Here is a 25,493-nt window from a genome sequence, read left to right on the forward strand (position 1 = left end):
CATCCTTTGCGGTTACTTTGGGTTCCTGAGTTTATAAGGCCTACCCTCCTTGAGCTTGTCAGGTGTAGTATGTTCCCCCTTTTCATCCACAGCTGCGATTCCAGAATCCTGAGACTTTAAAGCTGCCTCTCCCACTATTGCGAGAGTCTGAGTTCCCCAGCCACTCAGGTCCTGGAAGACTGGGTGGTGGGCCCCCAGGACGTCAGGGCTTCCGGGCTGACCTGCCCCCGCCGCGCTGACTCGCCCCCGCCCGCCCTGGGACAGCGCCCCAGCACATTCCGTCCTCTCTGCACCGCCCCACCCTCCCCACGGGGCCCGCGGGGACGGAAACAACTCGTTCCCGCCCGCGCCCCGCCGAATGTTAGGTCAAAGAGCCCGACAGGGCGGGAGCGCTTGCCACCGCGCCCCCAACTGCCTCTCCCGGTTCTTAGCGGGTGACCTCACCTGGCCCCGCCCGCAGGTGAACGGCGGGGCCAGGTGACGTCACTTCCTGCCAGGTAAGCGCCCCGGGGCGGCTCTGCTGGAAGTTTGGAGGGGCTCTGGATCTACGCAAACCGCATCAAGAAAAGGCCCCATTCTCCCAACTCACTGCCTCTAGACCGCAGAAAAGTGAGGATTCGAGATTACACACAGATGCCTTTTATTTAAAAATTCCTAAAACACAAAAATAGATTTTTAATATATATTAATATATTATAGCATACTTATAATAATTATTCCATCGTTTCCAATATTACAAAAAGGAGGAAGAACAATACAAGGGAAGCAGACGACCCGATATATATAAATACTATAAAATCTATTAGAATAAATAAAGTCGTCATAAATAAAGAGCCCAATGGCTGGGGGAGGGGGTTGGCAATGACTTTGGCTACTTGCTTTTCAAAGGTAATTTGAGCACCAGGGTTGACCCTCAACGGAAGGCTCCAGTCACCAGAACCTCAGGGGTCGAGGAAAAAGGGGGATGGGACAATAGGGGATTATTATTCACAGCATTGGGAAGGGGAGCAGTGGGGTGGAGAGGGCTTACCAGGCTTACTGCCACCCTCAACTTTGCTACATCTTTAAAAAGAAAAAAAGACTCCAGAATACACTCCTTCCTCCATCACCATGAACACTGAGCTTGCACACTGGGGACCTGCCCCAGCATGGGGTCAGGGGAGTGGGTTAATGCATTTTGGAAGGCAGTGGGGCGACTTGATTAAGAGCCTCCCAGTTCCCCAAGCTCCCTGGCTCCTGTGGAGCCCACAGCACAAGAGAAATGGTCCCCTTGAGATCCAGCTGATCTGTACTGGGCAGGCACTTGTCACTCAGACACGGAGATACGATTGAAGATCGGGAGTCGCCGAGGGGCTGTGGGTGGCTGGGGTGGCCCAAAAACCCCAGCCTCAAAGACGGGTGAGTCAGAGCCTCCCAGGCTGCTGCCGCTGCTGGCATATTCATCGGGATCTGATCCCAGGGAGTGTGCAGAGGGGCTCCGAGCCAGGCTACCCACAGGTCCCCAGACGCTGCTGGGGGTGGCCCTTCGGCAGGAGGGGCAGCAGGCTGGTGTGGGGTCCCTTCGGGCCACAGGGGTTCCAGGGGCAGCAGAGAAGGCAGAGGGTGAAAGTGGAAGGTCCCCAGGTGGTGGTGGTGGGGAGCTGGAGGGTGAGAAGGACCATGAGGACAGAGAAGGGCCTGCCAGGCCTGCTGGTGGTGGCGAGGATCGGCGGCCTGAGGGCAGGCCTGAGAAGCTGATGCTCTGGCGCAGCACATGGGGGTGACCAGGGGCGGCCAGGTCCTCACTAGGGTTGTGGATGAAGTGGCAGCGTGAACCATAGGGGCAGCGGCCCTGGAGGTAGAACTTGTGGCAGAGTTCCGTCTTGTACTTTGGGTGGCGACTGGCCTGGCGCAGTTCGCCCGGTCCATGTGCAAACTGGCACTTAGCCCCATAGCGACAGCGCCCGCTCTCTGAGAAGGTCCGACATAGCTCAGTCTTGTATCGGGATGAGGTGGTGGGGATCGCAGTAGATGAAGGTGACAGCTCAGTACCTGGGCGCGGAGCCAGAGGTGCGAAGCCTGGGGGTGGAGGCACCCAGCCACAGCTTCGACCCTCCACCAGGCTGGTGGAACGGCCGGGCAAGCGGGCAGCAACCCCAGCGGGGCTGGAGTCGGATGAACTGAGGCTCCAGAGTCCTGAGGAGGCCCAGCCAGAACTGGACTCAATATCTCCATGGTCGGATGGCAGGTCAGGGCTCAGCGACAGGAGGCTCTGTGGGAACCAGAGTTGGTTAAGACACGGAAAATGCTGGGTGGCACCCCTCCCCAGCTGCAGGGCACCTAAGAGCTTGCCAATCCGGTTTGTGGGCTCCTGTTCTGAGCCCCACCCGCCCGCAGAAACCCATGGGTTGCGGATCGCAGGGATCTAGAATTGGAAGTTCTCAGTTTTTTTCGGGAATGATGCCTACCTCGAGGAATCCAGGAGTCCCGGCTCCCCGAATCGGGGCACACTACCTTCCACCAATTTTGAGCCTCAGGGCTTCTCGGGATATGACCCCGAGTATCGTGTTCTCCAGTTTCACAACTGGGGGGCCGGCAAAGTTAACCCAGAAGTCCGATCTCTTCGGTTTTTGAGTCTTAGAGTCTTCTTTGGGCAGGGAGTGAAGACAGAAGTCGCCTTCCCTTCACCCCAAGACTCCAGCCCCAGAAACGCCTCCGCGCAAAACCGCGCCCTCAGCAACTACTGGGGGGAAGCCAGGTGTGGGGCCATTTCCGCCTCCAGACAGCCCTAGTCTGAAAAAACTCCTCCAGCTTTTCATCTCTAAGGGCCACCCTACCATATTTGGGTCGAGACCCGAAAGTTGCGGCCTCCATTTTTCACCTCCGGGGAGTCACCCTGGTGTGAGAAGGGAGACAGGACCCCGGGCTGGAATGGGGCCGCGCTAAAGAGCTCCAGTTTGAGTAGGGAGACATGGGTCCCGGGCCGGAGTTTGCGGCGCCAGAGAGCCCTAGTTTGAGAAGGGAGTCAGTCAGGCACGGGGACCCTAGGGTGCCGGTCAGATGGGACTCACCTCGTAGATGGCGGTGAGATCCATGGCGGCGCGGAGGGCCGATTTGCAGAGACCCAGAGCAAAAGTGGGAACGCAGGAGACTAGCTGAGTCTGCGGAGAGGAGCCGGTGATTTTATAGACCAATGGGGCCGGGACCAGGAGGGGCGGGCCCAATGTGGGCGGGGCCAGGGGGCGCTTCCCGGACGCGGGCCCCCAGAGCAGCAGCCTGGCCTGGGACTGGTCCTCTTCCGCTCGGACCCCGGCCGGGTCGCGCCAGAGCTTTGCCCACGGGAGGCCGCAACCCGGAATGGGGGTGCGTGGGGTGGGAGTATCGGCTCAGTTTTCAAGACTGGAGGCTGAGGGGCCGGGGAGGGAACTGGGACGGAGGTGGGGGCAGGGCTCCAGACAGAACTGGCTAGGGCAGAGGCCGAGGCAGTGGGCGTGCGCGCGAGAGACCCGCAGCGGCGGGAAGAGGCGCGGAAAGAGCAAGGGACGAGAAATTGAGAGACGCAGAGATACAAACAGACACAAAACAGAAGGAGGGTAGACATACTCAGGTAGAGGCATACGACGAGAGGGAAAGATATTTAAGAAGAGGTGGGGAGACAGAAAAGACGTGAAGAAACAGTCCCAAGAGACAAATTCAGAGCGAGAAGCTAGAGGGAAGATCACATAAACGGAAAAAGGGAGAAGCAAACACCCTCAAGACAGAAGTCCGCAGGAGCAAAGCAGAGGAGACCAACAGGCCTGGCAGAGAGTACTCTTGTGAGGCCTGCCCGCCTGTCTTGGTCTCGTTCTCAAACAGCACAGATCCAGAGACCTTGGCCCTCCCCACTCCTACTTGCGGGGGTGGGGTCCTTGATGCTTGGTAAGACTGGAGAGGGATCTTTGCCAATTTCAGAGCCGCTGTAGCGTCTCACCCTCCCGCAGATAGTGGCACTTATGATGGCTTCCTCTGGGCTAGGCACCGTCGTGTCAAAGTGCTTTCCGTACGTTAACTCGAGGAGGGGTTATTGTGCTCATTTTACACAAGAGGAAACCCAGGAATAGAGGCCAAGTTACTTTCCTAGTTCTGTTTAGTAAATGGCAGTAGCCTAACACCAAGAATGTTAAATCGTGTTAAAAGTTTGCTGAGAAAACTCAAGATTGGAAAGGGTGAGATATTTTATTGCGGTGGTGAGTTGCCTTGATTAAAAATGTTTTGAAATGGAAGAAATGGGTTATTCCCAACTGATGATCGGATAGGTCTCATAAAGGGGTGTGCCTTGAGGGAATTTTAAACTTGCTGGGATCACTCCCCACATTTGCAAGTCGGTTATCATCAAGGGGTTGACCTGCCTGAAATCTTTAAGATCTGGGAAGAAAGCTTGTTTCTTAAGGGGGTCTTGGTGAGCTGGCTCATCTGACTGAAAATATGGGGGCAGAAATCATTGCCATGGAGTGCAATTATAATGGTGCAAAGTTCATTCTTGCAGGCTGTGACCACGGGCTTGTATTGAGGTGGGGAGAGTGGGCCAGGCACGCGGACCTGCCTCGTCGGACAGAGCTCAGGGGAATCCCTGGTGAGGCTCCTTCTGGGGCCGAGGGGCCTTCCCGGCCAGTCTCGTGAGCTGGGCGGCTGCGGGCGGCTCTGGCACGGTTGCAGCCTCCCGCTCGCCCGTGACTCACTCACAAGGGGCGGGGGAAGGGGGCTTCCTGGAAGCCGTGACGAGGAGGCTCAGCCCGGCCGCCCAGGTTCCTCTCCTGTAACCAGGGCTTCTGTCGCCTGTAAACAGAGGCTCGAGGACAACGGGAAAGGGGTGAAAAGGGAGGTGTCTGGCACCCGCCTCCGGCTAGGCTTCAAATCTCTGTGCCGCTTGTAGGACGAAGGCAGCAGGAAAGCGGGAGGTGGGGGGGCACCCTGGAATCCCCGGAGCTCGGCTTGGCCTCGGCCACGATCCTGGAGGAGGGATTCCAGTTTCGACTCCCTAGAGATAGGGAACATTTCCCATCCCTGAGTCAGGCCGACCCCCGCCTCTCTCCCAAGTGCTGAGTCATCGGCCCGAGAACCTAGGTTCTAGGGACAGGGAAACTTTAAGTAGAGTCTGGAAGGGGTGAGGGCAGGACCGACCACCCAAACACAGGCAGGTGGGGCCCAGAAGCCGGGGCCTCTGCCCCCTCCTTGTTCAGATCTAGAGGTCCGGGTCTCCAAGTCACACTCAAACCCAGGATAGCGGGCCCCCAACTCCCTCCTTCGGTAAACCCAAGAGTCTGAGCTCCCAGCCCCTCTTCCGTCCGATTTAGCAGCCCGGCTCCCATCCCCCCTCCAACCTTGTCCTGCCCTCAGGCGTCCCAGCCCGAGAGGAAGTTAAGGGCAGGGCTCCTCCCCACTCCCCACGTAGCCTGCGGGAAAATCCGTAGCCCCAGAGGCAGCCGGGAATCCCCTTTGGAATGACGGTGGAGAAGGGGATGGCCGGGGTACCCCGCGGGAAGGGGGGGCAGGTACTGGGCGGGCAGGAGGCGGGGGGGAGGGGAAGGGGCGGAAACCAGAGAGGCTAAAAATACAGCGAGCACTTCCGGCCTAAGGGGGGAGGGGAACGGAGAGCAGAGTTTCCAGAAAAACAAGCAGGGACGGGAAACGCGGGGGTGTGAGAGCCCGAGTGATCGCGCGGGCGAGCGGGCCGTGTACTTAAGGCACGTGTGCCCGGGCCGGGTGTGCCCCTGGAGGGATTGACTGGGCGAGAGCGGGTGGGGTGGGCGTTGACAACGGCCCGGGCCACCGTGTGTGTGTGACACGCTGTGTGAAAGTGTGGGTGCTGCAGGTGTGAAGGTGTGTTACCTAGCGTGACTGGGTGAGACCTGCGGCTCACTTGCCTGTGTGAGGCCTGTGTCTTCCAATCCCACTTGATATGCCGGTGAATAAATGTGTGAAGCCGCTTCGACCTGTGTGATCGACTATATTGTGTTTATTTTAACCGTCTTGGGGTAGGGGAGTGTGTACTCATCCCCGTCTTTGAGTTCATGAGAATGGGTGACTTGCATACCCACATAGACGCCTTTGTGTAGCTCTGAACCACTGTGGAATCTGGAGTGACTATATGATGCTCCCCTAGTGAATCTAGTGAGGGCATGAGTGCCCTCTTGTGAGATGAAGATCTGTGCACACACACACTTCAGAGTTGAGTGTGTAACTATCTGTGAGATTATAGGCAGCTGTGGCTGTGTGCAAAGCCCTTGCAGCTCAGTGTGTGTTGTGAATAGTGATGTGTCCTTATTTGGGGGATGTCTCAGAACATGCAAGGCCACTGTCTGGATGCAGTTCCTCTGTGGCCCAGTCACAAGGTAACGAAACTGGTGAGCTTTGATTCCTACGTCTGAAGCGCGCATGATGGGGAGGGCAGCTGGCGCATATCCCGCCTTATGTCACTGTTCCTTGTGGCCTCTGTGGGCAGACCGACACACACAGGCACACATGCTGGCACCTGGGAAACCTTATCTCTCCCCAGCCAAGGCTGCTTTTGATAATGTTGAGCTGAGGGTAAGGCTGAATCAGCCTGTGATGGGCAAAGTCTGCAATGGGGTGAGAGATAGCAGGTTAAGTGGTGGTTAGAGGGTTGTTTATATAGTCACATGATTGAATTGTTCCTTTAGTTTATTTGTGGGCTTGAGACCCTGGGGACACCATAATTGTAGGATGGTGGGTTATACTATTCTTTGCTAGGTGGGGTAAGTCCCTGTGTACCCTGATGTTTTGCTGTATGGTTATGCATCTCATGTACTTTCCCTGAAGTGTGTGGTTGTGTACCAGGCTGTACAATCTCCCTCTGGGTCGAAAATCTAGTAAAGATCTAAATCAAGGTCTTCTGTAACCTGCCCTCACTTGTATACAAGCTCTTTCACTGTGGTCCAGGCCTTCACATTGTCCTGTAAACAGACCCATCACATTTCTTCCCCAGGGCCTTTGCACCCACCATCCCTTCTCCCTAGAATGCTCTTTTCCCCAATGTTCACATGACTTATTCTCCTTCAAGTAAGTCTTCTCAATGAGGCCGTCATATTCTCTGTCAAGGATTTAAAAATTACGAACAAACCTTGCTATCTATTTGACAGATAAACACATGTAACATCTATTTACAGACCATAATAATGAATACCCATGAACCACTACCCAACTTAAGCTCTCAAACTTTGGTTTCTGTATTTGTGTTACATTTATTCTTAAGTACCTTCTTTTTTCCTATTATAAATCTCATTAAAATATTAAACAATTTTATCTATCTTTAGATAGAGGGAAAGGGAGAGAAACATCAATGTACGAGAGATACATCAATCAGTTGCCTCTTGTGCACCCCCAACTGGGGATCAGGCCTGCAGCCCAGGCATGTGCCCTGCCTGGGAATCAAACCAGCGACCTTTTGATTCACAGGAAGTCACTCAGTCCAGTGAACCATGCCAGCCAGCGCTCATTTTTTGAAAATTTTTGATTTTGGAGAGAGGAAGAGAGAGAGAAACATCAATGTGAGAAACATCGGCAACGTAGGTATGTGCTGAGTGGGAATTGAACCTACAAACTTTTGGTGTCTAGGACAATGCTCCAGTCAAGCCACCTGGCCGGGGCTCTCTCCACTTTTGATTCTACTTTTCTGCTCTATTTGTCTTCTTGGAACTTCTGTTTGATATACTGTTGACCCTTTAACTGTGCAGATCCACTTATACATGAATTTTTTTCCAATAAATACTCTTCAGTATTTTTCTTCCTTATGATTTTCTTAGTTTCTTGTGTTTACTGTAACTCAGTCTTCTGAATATGTGTGCCTATAATCTGACCTATCTCCACTAGTACATGTCATGTACCCTACATCTGGAAGCTGATGGGGAAAATGCACTTTTGGTTGTATACAGATAATGGCATCATGTTAGGTGGGAATATAACTTTGTTCTTGTATTTAGTATAGAGATGTATATGGGTGCCAAATCAACAAGAACTAGATTACAATGGTCAGTTTTACATGTCAGCTTGGCTAGGTTACAGTCCCCAGTTGTTCAATGGAACACAAATCGAGATGATGCTGTTGAAGGTATTTTATAGATAAGATTGAAGTCCTAATCAGTTCACTTTATTTTTAACATTTTATTTATGTATTTTTAAGGGAGAGGGGAAGGGAAGGAGAGAGGGAAAGATCAATGAATGAGTGGCTGCCTCTCATGTGGCCAGAACTGGGATCCTGGCCTGCAACTCAGGCATGTGCCCCGACTGGGAATCAAACCAGTGATCTTTTGGTTCAGGCCATCACCCAATCCACTGAGCCACACCAGCCAGGGCTAAAGTCCTAATCAGTTCACTTTAAGGAACTCACAGCCCCCAGGCGGCATGTGGCCCAGGATGTCAATGAATGGGGCCCAACACAAAATCGTAAATTTACTTAAAACATTATGAGATATTTTTGTGATTACACATTGTAAGGTATTTAATGTGTGGCCCAAGACAACTCTTCTCCCAGTGTGGACCCCGAGATGCCAAAAGTTTGGACACCTCTGCCCTATAGGATCCGGGGAATCAGGTAGGGGAGCTGATACAGTCAAGTAAATGGGCAGAGGTGTGGCTTCCCTAAGGAAGAAATTCTACCTGTGAACAGCAGCATCAGCTAGTGACCTAGAGGCTTGCTGCCTTTCCTGAGGGCCTGTGCTACTTGTCTGATATACACACACCCCTGCTCATGGCTGGCCATTTCCCAGGATTCCAGTGTGGGGACTTGGGCTTTGGGGGAATCATGAGTCTCCATGGTCCCAGGGTTGCCTTGCAGATGTGGGGTCCAGGATGGGAGGCCTCTGGACAGTGACATGGGAATCAGGGCAGATAAGGTGTTGCCAGTGGGGCAGTCCTCCCTCCTCCCCCCACCTCAGGCTGAGTCACTTGAGCCTTTCACACCCACCAGCTTGGCCTGGGCAGGTAGCTCCACCCTGCACTTGCCCAGGCCTGAAGGCCATGGCTGGGCTCCCCAAAATCTGCTCTCAGAGAACTGGGGAGTCTAGTGGGATACTCCCTCCCCAAAGCCCCCTCCCCAAGTTCTGCTTCCCGGAGCTGGGTCCCAGGCATCTGGGTTCTTCCCCAGGACTGATGATTCACCGCTTCTGGGGCCCTTTCACTTCTCCTTTGGGGCTAAAAATACAGGGACCCAGGCATCCAGCTGGGGCAGGCTTCACCACGGATTGCACAATACCCCTAGTTTAAGGGCTGCTGACGCAAGCCCTGGGTATGGGTGGGGGCCTGAATTGTTCCCCAACCAGGCATGCTGAGGTCAGGGATTAGACCCTTTTACTTCCCCTTTCCTGGGCCAAGGATACGGGGGCTGGGCTGATGTGGAAGGTGCCTGGGATCTCTGGGCTTGGCTGTAGCCCCTTGAAATGGAGTTCCCTCCCCTAGCCTCAGGTATCCCAGGGGTTCTGGCTCCCAGAATCTGATCTCCTTCATAGACACAAGAGTCCCAGTGAGGAGTTGGGGGCAGAAGACACTAAAGGGAACTGAAAGAGAAAGAGGGTCACAGACAGGGAGACACAAGACCACAGAAGCAGAGAAACACATGGACAAAAAGACTGAACCAGACAGACAACAGACATGCAGCAGACACATACAAGGGAAGCGCTAGAAAAGGAGCAGACACAGAGACCATGCCCACACTGGGACAGAATCAGGTAATGATGGACGGAGAGGGGCCCAGTTAGGGCTTCACACCCAGGGCACGTAGTGGAAATACCCCAGAAGGAGGTCCTACACAGGCACAGTCCAAAGTCTACCCTCCCTAGGGAGGAGAGCAGGCAGTTCACAGAGCAGCGGTCTCCACTTCCTGATGGGCTTCCTGCTGGCCTCTGCTGCCCCCTGCTGGCTGCCACCCAAGAGCTAAGGCGTGAAGAAAAGTCACAAAGCTGCTTTGAAGCCACTCTTTATTCCTTCCCTATCCCTCTCCCCCACAGCCTACCCCACTCCCAGCCCTGCCACCTCACAGGGCACCCCCAGGGCCTGTAGGTGGTGCAGGAGTCTTCCCTGTAACCTTGTTGGCACAGTCCAGCAGAGCGGTGTGAATGTCCTTGGCACAGGCAATCTGGGCTTTGATGAGTGCCAGGTACTGAGGGTAGGGCTGACTGTCAGGCTGTACAGCATCTGGTTTGGTGGCTGTGGGCACCAGCAGGGGAGAGTGCTTGGCACTGTCGCAACTCTGTGATAGGCATTCATGTGCAAGGCGCTGTGGACAGGCAGGCAAGGTGCAGCATCAGTCTCGCTCAGGGTACTCCCAACCCTGCCCCAAGGGCCTGCCTCGGGTGGCCTCCCTGGCCTATGTACTTAATCTACCCAAGCCTTCTTAAATACAGCAATTCCCATGGGCCATCGCCTGCTCTCATTCTCATGCCCTCTTGAGGCTGTCTAATCCCTACACAACACTCAATGCTCACCTCTGCACTGATGACAGTACATATGTGTCTCCAGCCTCCCTGGGAATCCAGAGCTATCACCCTCTCCCCTGAAACCGGTCCCCTTCCCAGTTCCCTGTCTAAGGGATAGCCTATCATTCTGACTAGAGCCCTGAGCCTCATCCTGAAAGCTCCTCCTACAGCAACCTGTCAGTTCCATGGTCTCTCCCAAATACCTTTCCCCTCTTCCTCAGGGCCCTGCCTTGCTAGAGCCTTGCCCATTGAATCCTGTCATGGCTGTCTCCTTGAACTCCCAGCCTCTATCCTGGCCCCTTTAACCCAGCCTTCATTTGGAAGCCAGGGGAATATTCTTAAAAAAGCAATGGGTCCATGTTCTTCCCTGCCTGAAATCCTGGATGGCTTCCCAGCCCCCTCAGTGCTATATTAAAAATTCAGCAACCTTGTAGCAACAACCCCCCTTTCTTCAGACCATACTTTTCTTTTCTTTTTTTCCTCCTAAACTGTAAGGATCCCATGAGACTTGCAACCAGGGGAGCAGTGGGCTTTAAAAAGTCTCCTTTTGCCTCTATAACTTTCCTTCCTTACTCTAGGCAGCACAGCCTAGGCTTACTCTCGCTGCTGTGATCTTGCCTCTTCTATTCTAAGCCCTTCCTTTGTTTTTGCTCTAATAAATCTTGCCATTAGCACTTAAAAAAAAATTCAACAAGCCCTAATGCCAAGTACACCTCAGCCAGACTGTATTTCATGACACCCCTAAAGGGAACTTAAAGGAGAAGTTGTTCCTTTGGGTTGGAATACCTTTCTACTACTACCAGGCTTCTCAAACCCAACTTTTCCTTCAAAACCTGATTCAAAATAATAACAATGACGATACACTGAAAACAATGATGACAATTATGATACTACAGGAAATGTTTGCTATGTGCTTTGTACCATATTAAGTACTTTACATGCATGAACTTGTTGAGTCTTTCTTGAAAATTCATTTTCCAAGGGAGGAACCCAAGGCTCAAAGGTTGAGGTTCTTGGTCCATCTGATTTCAGATGCTGTGCACTTAACCACTTGCCCTTCTTTTCCTCTTCCATTTTTGTTACTGCCTCAGCTCCAACGTGCTCTCCACCAATAGCCTTCGCTGAGCCAATCTCTCCCTAGTACCATCCTAGGTAGGGTCAGATGCCTTCTCTGGGCTTCCACAGCTCCTTCAGCTTCCCTCATTTTAATCCTGACTTCTCCAACTGTGTCTCCACCACCATCTGAGCCCTCATCTCTGAGGCCTGGGCTTCTCCCACCACAGCTCTTAGCACTCTGAACCATCATTGTTGGGGAACGTATGTCATCCCACTGAACTAGAAGCTCTGTGAGGACAAAGATCAGGACAATACGGTGTCCCCAACATCAGCTGAAGCACAGGTCTGGCCCAGGGTCCACAGGAGGTGCTCAGTGTGTGTGTGTTGACTGACTGAATGAGGATTCCTGAAGACCCAGGGACTGAATCAGGGTTGTGGTCACCCAGTGTCTAGGAGGCTTCTTACCAGGCAGAGCTCCAGCTGGTCACAGAGGGCATAAAACTCCTCCAGACACTTGTCAAAGCGCTGTATGGGTCCATCACTGCTTTTTCTATAGACCAAGAGAAGAAGGAGACTGAGGAATGGATTTCCAATCTCTGGTACATCAGTCTCTACCCAACCAAGTATCATCAGGAAACCAGGTAATGGCCCAGAAGCCCTGAAGCAGGGATTAGGGGATGGGTAGTTGTAGAAAAGGCAGAAAGAGCAAGGCCGGGAACCCAGACTGAAAATAGGAGGGAGGGTGGGTGGGTGGGTGGGGCTGGGCGATGAGTTTCTAAGAATAGGGTAAACACAAAAGGACATCCTGGGAAACGGAACTACACTCACTGTCCGTTGTCAATGTTAGTGTTCTGAATCAAGTTCTGGGCTGCAACCTTCATCAAAGTCTAGTTAAAAAAAAAGAAAAAAAAAAAGAAAAAAGATGCGGGAGATGTTGAAACAGAAGGGGACACTTTTGGCAGTCTACTTTTTCTTTAAGATCCAATAAATTTCAGGTCTCATCTTCACTTGACACCTCTCCTGTAACTCCAGAGTAACCCCCGCTTCCACTTCTCTATAGCAAAACCACTAGTATTTTTCCAACGACCTGCTCTCACTTGGGGTTCTTGCCAATGACCTCCCGAAATACTTTAGGGTCCTCTCTTCCCCCACCAAAGCGAGCAGAATCTCTCTGTACGAGCCGCCCTTTTCTCAGGCTTTAACGACCAGAGCCCGGTTTCTCTTTTAAACTCCCTCCCAGTCGAATTCCAGCCAATCCCAGGCTCAACATCCGCGCTGCTCCCACGAAGACCAAGTCTAACTCCTTTTCCCTGCCTAGAGCTCCTTTTACTCGCTCCCTACCTAAGCATCCCCCCAGTCTGCCCCCTCTGAGTCAGAGAACCAAACCCCGCTAATTTCCAGAAGGTCCCGGCGAATCACCTGAAGACTCTCCTTCAGCTGTGGGATGAGCATCTTATAGCGCTGCACAGGGTCGAAGTCCTGTTGCTGTTGCTGCAAAAGTCCGCTTTGGGCAGATCCCACCAGTTGTGTCGGTGGCTGCGGTTGCTGCTGAGCACCTGGGCCACCAGCCGAGCCTGGTCCCGACACACCAGTAGCAGAGGAGGCCGCAGAAACTTGCTGCTGAGACGCAGCCATCTTCCTCACGCAGCGCGCCGGAAGTGCGTTAACAGTGCGTCAACAAGTGCGTCCTTCCAGGTTTCTTTTGAGCATCTTCAGCTCCAGGCCCCTCTAGCTAGTTAGCGCCACTCAAACAATTCAGCCAATGGGCGGAAAGAAGGAACCCACCTCTCCAACACTTCATTCTCAAATCAGACGTTCAGACTAACATACCTATTCACCAATCACAAAAGGCCCTTCTCTGGCTCCGCCCCTTCTTACCCAGTCCCTGGCCAATCCGGGTGTGGCTTTAACTCGGACTCTACTTCCCAGAAGGCCTCGCGGCCCGAGGGAACTTGTCCGCGCTTCTCGGTCCTGGCGGCAGTTGGTGGGTCCGCAGCCGAGAATAGCGGGCTGGGTGTTTACTTGAGTACCCCACTGTAACGCTTCTCATCAGCCCACCTCTTTACGACGCTAACCCCACACGGATAGGAGCGCTAACCCGAGCGCTGCCTCGGAGTAGGTGTCTGTTGAAGTCGGCACGGTCCACCTTTCCCTCCGCAGCTCAGCCGGGGCCCAGTCCGGACGACCGTCGCCTCGTCGCTATGGCGCCCACCATCCAGACCCAGGCCCAGCGGGAAGATGGCCACAGGTAGACTTCGCCGCTTGGCTCTATCGTTTATCCAGGTTTTAGCGAGGCGGAGGGTCGGGCTCGGGTATCTACTTAGAATGTCACGAGCCCTCCGGGTCTTCCCGTTACGTCATGGAGCGCTCACCTTTGAGGGGGAGAGGGGTTCCTTCAGGGATGGGGTGTTGCCCCTTCTCCCTGACAAGGAATTCGGGAATTAAGCTCTTGGAGACTTTATTCAGAAGGTATTGAGCTCTTATGCCTCCAGGCAAGCGTCTGGAGATCTCTTTTTCCAAACACAAGTATGTGGTTCTTTTTATTACATACTTGAAGACACCCCCTTGAAAAGGGATTGAGTATTTTGCTTCATTCATTTAAGCATTTAGGGACACTTTTTTTCTAAAAGGAATTGAATAATTGGTTCCCTTTATTAAAGCAGTTAAGCACCCATACCAAAGAAATTACCTTTTAAAAACTTGGAGAAGGCGCCTTCACTCTCCTGTCAATCTCCTCTACTCCATCTTTCTACCAATGCCTCTCTCTCTCTCTCTCTCTCTCACCTACCAGGCCCAATTCCCACCGGACTCTGCCTGAGAGGTGAGCCCCATTATGTTTTCTTTTTTCCCCCCATTTTGTTTTCATAAGAGGGGTGGGCCAATGGGGGCTGGAAGCAGAGGTGGGCAGCAAGGGCCGGTTTCCAACCCTCCCTCCCAAATATATCAGCTGTTTTTATTTTTTTTATTTTCCCCCAAACTCCCACCTTCCTCCCCTTTAGCAAATATTAGCTTGTTCTCTATATCTGTGGGTCTGTTTCTGTTTTATTTTGTTTTTTTAAGATTTCACAAGTGGAATCATGCAGTATTTGTTTCTGACATATTTCATTAAACATAATACTCTCTAGGTCCATCCGTGTTGTTCCAAATGGCAAAATTTTATTCTTTTTTATTGCTGAGTAATATTCCATTATACATACATATACAACAGATTTTACTCACTCATCTGTTCATGGACATCAAAGTTGCTAAAGCTATTTGATTAACTAGTAATGCTTCAAATGAACATGGGGTGCATATACTATTTCCAATTAGGGTTTTGGTTTTTTTTTCAGATAAATACCTAGAAGTGGAATTGCTGGGTTGTATAGCAGCTCTTTTTTTAATTTTTTGAGGAATCTCCATACTGTTTTCCATAGTGGCTGCACTAATTTACAATCCCATCAGTAGTGTTTGGAGAGCTCCCTTTTCTCCACATCCTCAGCAGCACTTATTTTTTCATTCTGGCAGGTGTGTGGTGATATCTCTTCGTGATTTTAATTTGCATTTACCTGGTGGTCTTTTCATGTCTGTGGGTCATCTGTTTGTCCTTTCTGGAGAAATATCTAGTCAGGTCCTCTGCCTGTTTTTAAACTGGATTGTGTGTGTGTGTGTGTGTGTGTGTGTAAGGTGTATGAATTCCTTATGTATTTTGGATATTAGCTGCTTATCAGATGTATCATTTGCTACTAGTATCTTATCCCACTCAGTAGGTTATCTTTTGTTTTGTTGATAGTTTCCTTTGCTGTGCAAAAACTTCTTAGTTTGATGTAGTCCCATTTATTTTTTTCTTTTGTTGTCCTTGTGTCGGGAGACATATGCAAAAAGATATTGCTAAGAACAATGTCAAAGACTTTACCACCTGTTTTTTTTCTAGGAGTTTTATGTTGTCAGGATTAAGTTTTTAATCCATTTTGAGTTTGTTTTTGTATATGGTCGAAGAAAGTGGTCCAGTTGCATTCAACTTACTAAAGAGACTGTCTTTACCTTATTGTATATCCTTTGTCATAGATTAATTGACCATATAAGTGAAGGATTTTGGGGGAGCTCTTTATTCTCTACCATTGATCTATGTTTTTATGCCAGGACCATATTGTTTTGATTATTGTAACTTTATAGTATAGCATAGTGTATCGGAGTGTGAAACCTCCCACTTTGTTCTTTCTCAAAATTTATTTGGCTATTCAGGGTCTTTTATGGTTCTGTATAAATTTTAGCATTAGTTGTAGTTTTGAGAGGAATGCCAATGGTGTTTTAATAGGGATTGCATTGACTCTGTAAGTTGCTTTAGGTACAAGGGCATAACAATATTAATCCTTTCAATCCATGGGCAAGGTATATCTTTCATTTATTTGCATCTTCAGCTTATTTCTTCAGTGTCTTACAGTTTTTTGAGTACAGGTTTTTCACTTTGGTTAAATTTACTCCTTGAAATTTTATGCTTTTTGATGCAATTGTAAATGTATAGAGATGCAACAGGTTTCTGTATGTTGATTCTGTATCCTGCAACTTTACCGAATTCATTTATTCTGATCTTTTTTTCTTTTGGTGGGTTCCACAGGGTTTTCTATATATAGTATTTAGGTCATCTGCAAAAAATGAGTTTTACTTCTTTTTGATTTGGATGTCTTTTATATCTTACTAATTGCTGTGGCTAGGGCTTACAGTACTATGGTAATGGGCATCCTTGTCTTGTTTCTAATCTTAGAGGAAAAGCTTTAGTTTTTCACCATTGCATATGATATTAGCTGTGGGTTTGTCATATATAAGCCTTTATTATATTGAGATATGTTCTTTCTATATGCACTTTGTTGAGAGTTTTTATCATAAAGTGATGTTGAATTTAGCAAATGCTTTCTCTGCGTCTTTTGAGGTGATCATATAGCTTTTTTTTTTTAAGATTTTATTTCTGTATTCTTAGAGAGAGGGAAAGGGAACGAGAAAGAGGAGAGAAACATCAATGTGTGATTGCCTCTCAAGTGCCCCCTACTGGAGACCTGACCCACAACCCAGGCATGTGCCCTGACAGGGAATTGAACTGGCAACACTTTGGTTTGCAGGCCAGCACTCGACCCACTGAGCCACACTGGCCAGGGCTGGTTTTTATCCTTTGTTTTGTTAGCCTTTGTGACACATTGATTTATAGATGTTGAACCATCCCTGGGATAAATCCCACTTGTTCATGGTGTATATAACCCTTTTAATGTATTGTTGAATCTGGTTTGATAATCTTTTGTTGAGAATTTTTGCATCTGTGTTCATTAAGGACATTAGCTAGTAATTTCCTTTTAAATTTTTATGAGTTTATTTAAGCCAGGCTAACACCACAATGCAGGGGAGCAAGATCTCAAACTACAGCCCCCTCTTTTTTTTTTTTTTGCAGTGTCTTTGGTTTTGATATCAAGGCAATGCTGGTTTTGTAGAATAAGTTTGGAAGTGTTTCTTCCTCTTCAGTTTTTTGAAGTTGTTCAAAAAGGATATGTTAACTCTTTGAGTGTTTGGTGGAATTCACCTGTGAAGCTTTTTGGTCCTGGACTTTTGTTAGGAAGTTTTGATTTCCACTTCAATTTCAGTGCTGGTAATTGATCTGTTTAGATTTCCTATTTCTTTTTGTTCAGTCTAAGATTATTATATATTTCTAGAAATTTATCCATTTTTTTCCTAGATTATTGAACTTGGCATATAATAGCATTTTTTGAATGATTCTTTGTATTTCTGTGGTGTTGGCTATACATTCTCTTTCTTGATGATTTATTTGGGTTATTTTTTCTTCTTGATGAGTTTGGCTAAAGGTTTGATAATTTTGTTTATCTTTTCAAAGAACCAGCTTTTAGTTTTATTCATCTTTTCTATTATTTTTAAAATTTCTATTTCCTTTCTGACCATAACAGTTTCCTTCCTCCTGCTTTCCTTAGCTTTGTTCTTTTCTAGTTCCTTTAGGTGTAAAGATAGGTTGTTTACTTGGGATTTTTCTTGTTTCTTGAGGTAGGCCTGTGTAACTAGAACTTTTACTGCATCCCATAATTCTTGAAAAGTTTTCATTTCTTTCAAGGTAATTAAAAAAAATACATTGATTTTGGTGAGAGAGGGAGAAACACTGATGTGAGAAACATCGATTGGTTGCCTCCCGTATGTGCCCCAGCTGGGGATGGAACCTGCAACCTATTTATGTGTCCTGACCAGGAATCGAATCCCCAGCCCTTTGGTATATGGGACAAAGTTCCAACTGAGCCATACCAGCCAGGGCAAGATAGTTTTTGACTTCCTGTTTGATTTCCTCTTTGATCTGTTTAGTAGTATGTTGTTTAGTCTCCCATGTATTTGTGTTTTTCCAGTTTTCTTCCTGTAGTTCATTTGTAGTTTTATGACATTGAAGTTGGAAAAGATGCTTGTTATGATTTCAGTTTAATTTTGTGGTCCTAGCCTGGAGAATGTTCCATAGGCACTTTAAAAAAATGTGCACTCTGCAGCTTTTGGATGAAATGTTCTATAAATGTCTCTTAAGTCTATCTGATCTAATGTGACATTGAAGGCCATTATTTCCTTATTAATTTTGTGTCTGGATGAACTTATCCATTGATGTGAATGAGCTACTAAAGCTACCTACTATATTACTATGGATTTCTCCTTTTATATGTTAATATTTGCTTTATCCATTTAGGTGCTCCTATGTTGGGTGTATAGATATTTACAGTTGCTATATTCTTTCTTGGATTTACCCCTTTGTGGTTATGTAATGTCCTTGTCTTCGTAAGATTTTACTTACTTAATTTTAGAGAGAGGGGAATGGAGGGAAACATCTCTGTAGGAGAGAAACATCTATCAGTTGTTTCTTGCATGCCCCCAGTTGGGGACCTGGCATGCAACCCAGGCATGTGCCCTGACCAGAATTGAATCGGTGACCTTTCAGTCTGCAGGCCAGTGCTCAATCCACTGGGCCACTGGGCCACACCAGCCAGGGCTGTCCTTCTTTTCTTTTTTTTACATTTTTTGTTTATAATAAAGTCTATTTTGTCTGACAAGGACTGCTACTTGTTTTCTTTTTGTTTCTATTTGCATGGGGTATCTTAATATTATTTTTTCCAAATACAAGTAAAAGTTTATTTAAAAAGTCATTGAAATGAGCCAGTTAGGCTTTATAGATTCAGGAAGCAAGTTACAGAGCAGCCCTTGAAGCTTAGGAGAAAGCAAGCAAAGCTACTTGAGGGGAAGAAAGGGGCGGGGTGGGGCGAGGAGAGCAGCAGGCAGGGAAAGGCACAGGAATACTGGAGAGCTAGAAAGGGGGGATTTTTTCCATCCTTTGACTTTCAGTCTGTTATGTCTTTCAGTCATGGATAAGTATGTACTTATTGCCATTTTGTTCAGTGTTCTTTGGTTGTTTTTTATAGTCCTCTGTTTTTCTTCTTCTCTTGTGGTTTGCTGGTTTTCTTTAATACTTTGTTGGGGTTCCTTTCTCTTTATTATTTGTGTATCTTTTGTTGGTTTTTGGTTTGTGATTACCATGAGGTTTATGGATATCATTAGCAGAGTATTTTTAAGATGATAAGCTTTTCAATTCAAATATATTTTATAGGGACTACATTTTTACTGCCCCCTCCATACTTTGTTATTCATGTTTTATGTCTTTTTGTGCTGTGCGTCTCCTCCCTAATTATTGTAGTTTGAGTTGATACTTTTTCCTTTGATCTTCATAGCAACTTTTTAAATGAGCTATTGTGTTCCCAGGTCTGGAGTCGTTTGCCGTGTCAAGTACTGCAATAGCCTCCCTGACATCCCCTTCGACCCCAAATTCATTACCTACCCTTTCGACCAGAACAGGTGAGACTAAGATTGGGAATGGGAAACAAGTGATTTAGAGTATGAGCTCCTTGAGGGCCAGGGACCTCTTATGTTGATTGCACTTTCCTCAGGGCCTAGAACAGTACCGAGCACATACTGTAGTAGTAGGTGCCTGGTAAATATTTACTGATGAGCAAGCAGTGTCCAAGTCTCTTCTTATTCAGAGAGCCAGCCTTTAGACCCCAACATGGGGGATATTCCACTCTTGAGTTCCTCCCTATAGAAGCTTAGCCTCTATGAAGCAGGGATTTGAGTGGTAAAGCTGAATCAGGAAACCATAATGGGCACGTTTCCCTACCCAGGTTCGTCCAGTACAAAGCAACTTCCTTGGAAAAACAGCACAAACATGACCTTCTGACTGAGCCAGACCTGGGGGTCACCATTGACCTCATCAACCCTGACACCTACCGCATTGACCCCAATGGTATGTAAGAAGGCAGGGAGGGCCTGCTTTAGGCTAGCAAAGGTCAGGCCTGGGTCTCCATCATGGTCTCCTTGTTCTCTTGCTCTCCAGTACTGTTAGACCCAGCTGATGAAAAGCTTCTGGAAGAGGAGATTCAGGCCCCCACTAGCTCCAAGAGGTAAGGGAGTGCTGAGTGGGGACTGGGAACTGGCTCCAATGGAAGGAGGGTATGGGGTCCTGAAGTGTCTGATCCTCCACCCTAGGTCTCAGCAGCATGCAAAGGTGGTGCCATGGATGCGGAAGACAGAGTACATCTCCACTGAATTCAACCGTTATGGCATCTCCAATGAGAAGCCTGAAGTCAAGTAAGTTGTGGTGGGTATGGAGGGAAGGTGGAAATTTCAGGTGTGTCCAGTGGCCCCTAAAAGCCTCTCTCTTCACCCATAGGATTGGGGTTTCTGTGAAACAACAGTTTACTGAGGAAGAAATTTACAAAGACAGGGATAGCCAAATCACAGCCATTGAGAAGACTTTTGAGGATGCCCAGAAATCGGTAATTGAGGGACTAAGATGGGGGGAGGCAGGAAATAACAGTTGGCTGCAGAGCTCTTTATTCTCCTTCTCATCCTATTTTTGTCCCTACCAGATCTCCCAGCATTATAGCAAGCCCCGAGTGACACCAGTGGAGGTCATGCCTGTCTTCCCAGACTTTAAGGTCAGATCTGGGACAGGGGGTAGAGGGTAGGATAGCCTGCCATCTCTGCCCATCTGACTTCTAATTCCAATGCCCGCTATTCCCCAGATGTGGATTAATCCATGCGCTCAGGTAATCTTTGACTCAGACCCAGCCCCCAAGGACACCAGTGGTGCAGCTGCATTGGAGATGATGTCTCAGGCTATGATCAGGTAAGTGGCCTTGCCTTTAATCTTGGCCTATTCCTCATTGCCTTTTGACCTCATTTATCACTGCTCCTCTTATTTTTCCAACCAGAGGCATGATGGATGAGGAAGGGAACCAATTTGTAGCCTACTTCCTGCCTGTGGAAGAGACACTGAAGAAACGAAAGCGGGACCAGGAGGAGGAGATGGACTATGCACCAGATGATGTGTGCGTGGGTTGGGATTAGGTTTTGGAGATTGAGAAGTGTGTCTCCCTTTACCTCTCATAGGGAAGAAATGGGGCTGACCGTGTTCCCCTCATCCTCAGGTATGACTACAAGATTGCTCGGGAATACAACTGGAATGTGAAGAACAAGGCTAGCAAGGGTTATGAGGAAAACTATTTTTTCATCTTCCGAGAGGGTGACGGAGTTTACTACAATGAGTTGGAGACCAGGTACTCAGTGCATTCCTACCTCAGATTAGTCTGGGCCTGTGCTTCAGGATCAAGACCCTGGGATATACCACCTTGGAGATCATTTGTACCTAAGGGTTCGTCACATGCATTTGTAAGCAGGAGCAGCAAAAGCCTGCTCATGCATGTGGACTAGACCTGTTTCTAACGCAAGAACCCCCAGGAAGGTCTTTAGGTAATGCTGGAGATATAGAGACCTCTTGTGCTTCCTGATATTGAGACTTCATGTGAAAGTAAACAAAGTATAGGATTACACATAAAATTAGTATGTTTTAAATGAAATGCTGGATACCCAAGTGCAAAAATGTGGCCCTAAAAACTCTTCCCCGATGGCTAAAATTTTACTGTTGTCTGGGGCCTTTGGTGTAAAGGTTGGGAGGGGAAATGTGTGACCTTGAATTTCTTTTTGAATCAGAAATTACAAATTCAGATCCTGGAAGCCAGGCAGGAAATATGGAAGGTGGCACCATGGGCTGGTTGTGGGGGGGGGGGGCATGGGTGACCCAGAACTGTTGCTGGGCTCCAAGGGGCACCGCATGACCCAGCCCAGCAAAGGACTCCAACCCAAAAAGGCCCAGTGGGGCCATACATTCGTATTTTCCCAAAACTAGGAATCTAGGTTCTGTTTTTAAGTGTTGGTAATTGATTCACATTAAAATCTATACACAAAGGCAACCAAACTGATATCTTGGGAGCCATTATTCTTTCTCTCCCCTGCCTCAAACCAGAGGTTAGTCTTCCTTATTCAATCTGTATTTATTCTGGTCTGTTCTGGGCTAAATATTGGTTAGGAACCTAAAATCCCAGTCAAACCAGGTCCCCCACTGGGGTTCTTTAACTGCATCTTCCATACCTCTCCCCTCAACTTGCCCACTGCAGGGTCCGCCTCAGTAAGCGCAGGGCCAAGGCTGGGGTTCAGTCGGGTACCAATGCCCTGCTTGTGGTCAAGCACCGTGACATGAATGAGAAGGAATTAGAAGCCCAGGTAACAAGCCCCACTGGCTCAGGGCACCCATGGGGAGTGTGGTGGTGGGTGAAGAGGGAAACAGAAGCCTGATAGAATACCTTCTCTTCCCCTAAACCCTGCTGCTTCCCAGGAGGCACGGAAGGCCCAGCTGGAGAACCATGAACCTGAGGAAGAGGAGGAGGAGGAAATGGAGACGGAAGAGAAAGAAGCTGGGGGCTCAGGTAAAGCTGCATAGGTCAATCCCTGTCACTGGGAATCCGCCCTGGGAGGCTGGGAACTGGGTCTCACTTCTTTTTGTTTCCCTCACAGATGAGGAACGAGAGAAGGGCAGCAGCAGTGAGAAAGAAGGCAGTGAGGATGAGCGCTCAGGCAGTGAGAGTGAACGGGAAGAGGGTGAAAGGGATGAGGCAAGCGACAAGAGTGGTAGCGGTGAGGAGGAGAGCAGTGAGGATGAGGCCCGAGCTGCCCGGGACAAAGAGGAGATCTTTGGCAGTGATGCGGATTCAGAAGATGCCGATTCTGACGACGACGACAGAGGACGAGTCCATGGCAGTGACAATGACTCAGAAAGTGGCAGTGAGGGGGGTGGTCAGCGGAGCCGCAGCCCCAGCCCGAGCCCCAGCCGCAGCCCGAGCCCCAGCCGCAGTGCCAGTCCATTCCCCAGTGGCAGTGAACGATCAGCCCAGGAGGATGGCAGTGAAGCTGCAGCTTCTGATTCCAGTGAAGCAGACAGTGACAGTGACTGAGTCCTTTTGGGGCTGGCACGGACATGATGATTATGTGCAGGAAGGCACTGTTCTGTGCTGTTTGCGAGCCTTTCAGTTTCTCTCCTCCAAACCTTTGCTGTTAATAAAGCCAGCTTCTCTATTTCCCTTCCCAGGCCTTATGGACTCATTCTGCCTGTATCTACCCCCTCCTACCCCAACCTCAGGTACTCAGTGGCCTCAGCCTGAGGCATAGAAGCAAAGGTCACAGAGGCAGGACTGTTAGACTTCCAATGAAATGTAGCATAACAAAGGTCAGAATATTTTTTTTTGTTGTTGTTGCTTTTTTTTTTTTTTTCCAAAATAAGCCCAGACCATTAAACAAGTGAAACTCAAACAAATAAATCTCCAACAGCGAGAAAAACTGTACAGTTACTCAAAGCTGATTCTGCCAGTGGGGCTGGGAATAGAAGGGAGGGTGAAATCATGGCAGAGGGGCTGGAACTGGAGAGGTATAGGGTCCTGCCCATCAGAGTGGGGCCGCCTGCGTCCTGCACACTCTGGTCAGGTAGGGGGAGGGGGGCAACTCTTGCCTCCCATTGTGTGTGTATGTGTGTGTGGATATCCCTCACCACCTCCTAGTGCCAGGCAGAGCCAGCTCACCCTGATGGATAGTGAACAAGACAGGACTGGCAGGGAGGAGGTGAGGGTCCTTGAAGAGGGACACCCTGCTGATTCCATACGAGGTGGCCCCTGTCCATCCCACTTCCCCGGGCTAGTGGGAGGGGAACTGGAGAAGCCCTGGGAATTTGAGGGGAATGAGCAAAGGCACAGAAACATGGAGGGGCCGGGGTGGGGGACTTGCATAGGTTGATGAGTGTGCAAGAGGTACATAAATAAACCTGACACCCCGCCCAGCCCGGCACTGGGAGAGGAGGTGGGGACCTGGAGCAGGTCCCCAGGGCTACACTACCCCCTGGCTTCCTTCCCCTCCCTGGGCTGAGAGCTGAGGGAGGTCCAAACCAGGAGGACAGGCAAAAAGATTAGGGGGATGGGGTGAGAGTGCGGGGAGGGCAGTGGTTTTAAATTTTTTTTCCCAACATTTTGTATCTTTAATAACATACACAATGGTTACCAGCCATATTCATAACAAAAGTTATTCATAAAATGTATCTAAAAATAACATTTTTTTCCCTTTTCGGTGTGAAAAGCTTGATAATGTCCCAGTGTGGGGTCATTGAGGGAGAAGAGGGGGCTGGAATAGGGGACCCTGGGTTCCCCACAACCTGAACCCCCAAATCCCCTCCTCTCTATCTGGGCCCCAGTACAACCCCACAGTAGGAACGGGGACCAGAGGGTCTGTATGACTTAGGGGCTGGATGAATCTCTGGGTTATCATATAGTGTTCCACTTAATGAGGTCATCACATAATGGGGAATAGGGGGAAGGTTCAAAGAAAAGGGGGTGGAGAAAGAAACCAAAAACCAAACAATCCCCTTTCCCTTATTCCTTATCCCCAAATCCTTCAGCAACCAGACCTGGGAGTTGAGAAGAATGTATGTTGGTGGGGGAAGGGGATGTTAAGGCAACAGACTTCCTGACCTCACTTGGCTGTCCTGGCCCCCCAACTTCAACCTCTGTATCTGGGGAGCCAGGGCTGGGGGAAAGTGGGGAAGGGCTAGGGAGTCTGGAGGAGGGGGCTCTGCCCCCTTCCCTCGTAAAATTCAGGTTCCCCCTGCCACTTTCCTGACTCAGAGAGAGGCCTGGGGATTCTAAATATGAGGGAATGATCAGAGAAAAACTGTTAAGAACTATATAAATATGTATCTTAAATAGGTCTAAGAAATTAATTGTAGAGAACCTCTGATAAACAGGGCAAAAGGAGATGAAGTGAGAAGAGGGTGGCTCCTGTCCTGGGAGAATGATGGGAAGGGTGAAGGAGAAGGTGGTGCAGAGAGAGGTTCCTCTCCTCACCTGCCGTCTCCTTAGTTAGCGCCTCTCAAAATAACATTCAGGAGAGCAGGTTATCTACTCTACTTGTCTCTCCCCAAATGTCAGATGGTTCCGAGCAGGCCCCACAGGATAGTGGGTCAGTGAGTCCCTGGGGGAGGCTGCTCCCTCAGGAGGGGCAGGTTGTGAGTGGTCTGGAGGAGGCAGGGGTGGGATGGGGCCAGGTGGAAGATGAGGGAGGGAAGGAGGGCACAGGCAGGCTGGCCAGATCCTGCCCTCTGTATTCTGGCTGCTCCCTACCTCCCCCAGCCTCAGCAGAGATCCCTTGATGGGCCTGGGAGTGAGCAAGGCATATGCCAATGTTAAACAAATTAAAAGGATAAGAGAGTAGAAAAATATTAGAATGTATAGCTGAGCCAGCCCACCCTCTCTCGCTGTCGAAGAGAAGCCCGTTGGGGGTTGGCCCCCGCCCGCCGCCCTGGGAGCCTATGAGTGCGCTGGGCTGTGGGTCCCGTCAGATGGTGGAGGTTTTGTCTGTCCCATCTGTGGTAAGAAAGGGAGGAAGGGAGGAAGATCAGGAGCTGGTGGGAGGCTTGAGAAAAGGTGCTCAGGTAGCCTGTCATCCCAGTCAGGTCCTCCCTGAAGTCCAGCCTCCCCTAGGGACCCCTCAGGATGACTCTGAGCTGCTCAGTTCAGAGGTAGAGACGCTGCTGGGTAGGTGGGAGCTGGGTCAGGG

The 25,493-nt window shown here is 49.3% G+C and overlaps 4 protein-coding genes across 5 annotated transcripts in view; 1 reads left to right on the plus strand and 3 right to left on the minus strand.

The window, feature by feature from the left end:
- Positions 1–568: 568 nt before the first annotated feature.
- ZFP36 (ZFP36 ring finger protein) lies at positions 569–3,130 on the minus strand. The gene is made up of 2 exons (XM_054580847.1): positions 3,051–3,130; positions 569–2,251 (listed from the first exon to the last, which is right to left on the minus strand). The coding sequence occupies exons 1-2, from the start codon at positions 3,072–3,074 to the stop codon at positions 1,307–1,309; spliced, it is 969 nt and encodes a 322-aa protein (XP_054436822.1). The 5' UTR covers positions 3,075–3,130; the 3' UTR covers positions 569–1,306.
- Positions 3,131–9,943: 6,813 nt separating this feature from the next.
- MED29 (mediator complex subunit 29) lies at positions 9,944–13,182 on the minus strand. The gene is made up of 4 exons (XM_054580848.1): positions 12,924–13,182; positions 12,333–12,391; positions 11,970–12,054; positions 9,944–10,249 (listed from the first exon to the last, which is right to left on the minus strand). Exons 1-4 carry the CDS (start codon positions 13,137–13,139, stop codon positions 10,007–10,009), a joined length of 603 nt encoding a protein of 200 aa, XP_054436823.1. The 5' UTR covers positions 13,140–13,182; the 3' UTR covers positions 9,944–10,006.
- Positions 13,183–13,444: 262 nt separating this feature from the next.
- Positions 13,445–22,978, plus strand: PAF1 (PAF1 homolog, Paf1/RNA polymerase II complex component). 2 transcript variants are annotated; one of them, XM_054580802.1, is made up of 14 exons: positions 13,445–13,752; positions 14,296–14,325; positions 19,266–19,358; positions 19,682–19,803; positions 19,894–19,960; positions 20,046–20,147; positions 20,230–20,335; positions 20,429–20,497; positions 20,585–20,688; positions 20,774–20,890; positions 20,990–21,118; positions 22,016–22,121; positions 22,234–22,324; positions 22,413–22,978. In XM_054580802.1, exons 1-14 carry the CDS (start codon positions 13,706–13,708, stop codon positions 22,847–22,849), a joined length of 1,620 nt encoding a protein of 539 aa, XP_054436777.1. In that variant the 5' UTR covers positions 13,445–13,705; the 3' UTR covers positions 22,850–22,978. The 2 variants fall into 2 exon arrangements, with proteins under 2 accessions (XP_054436777.1, XP_054436778.1); XM_054580803.1 differs by lacking the exon at positions 14,296–14,325.
- A 916-nt stretch (positions 22,979–23,894) lies between these two features.
- Positions 23,895–25,493, minus strand: part of SAMD4B (sterile alpha motif domain containing 4B) — a 39,607-nt gene continuing 38,008 nt past the window's right edge. Inside the window, exon 13 of the mRNA XM_054580801.1 lies at positions 23,895–25,300. Coding sequence (XP_054436776.1) covers positions 25,272–25,300 — 29 coding nt within the window. The 3' untranslated portion in view covers positions 23,895–25,271. The remainder of the gene's footprint in view (positions 25,301–25,493) is intronic.

This window comes from Pteronotus mesoamericanus, unplaced genomic scaffold (assembly GCF_021234165.1).
Source record: "Pteronotus mesoamericanus isolate MK-2021 breed Mesoamerican mustached bat unplaced genomic scaffold, CSHL_Meso_final contig_639, whole genome shotgun sequence".
Classification (NCBI taxonomy): Eukaryota; Metazoa; Chordata; class Mammalia; order Chiroptera; family Mormoopidae; genus Pteronotus; species Pteronotus mesoamericanus.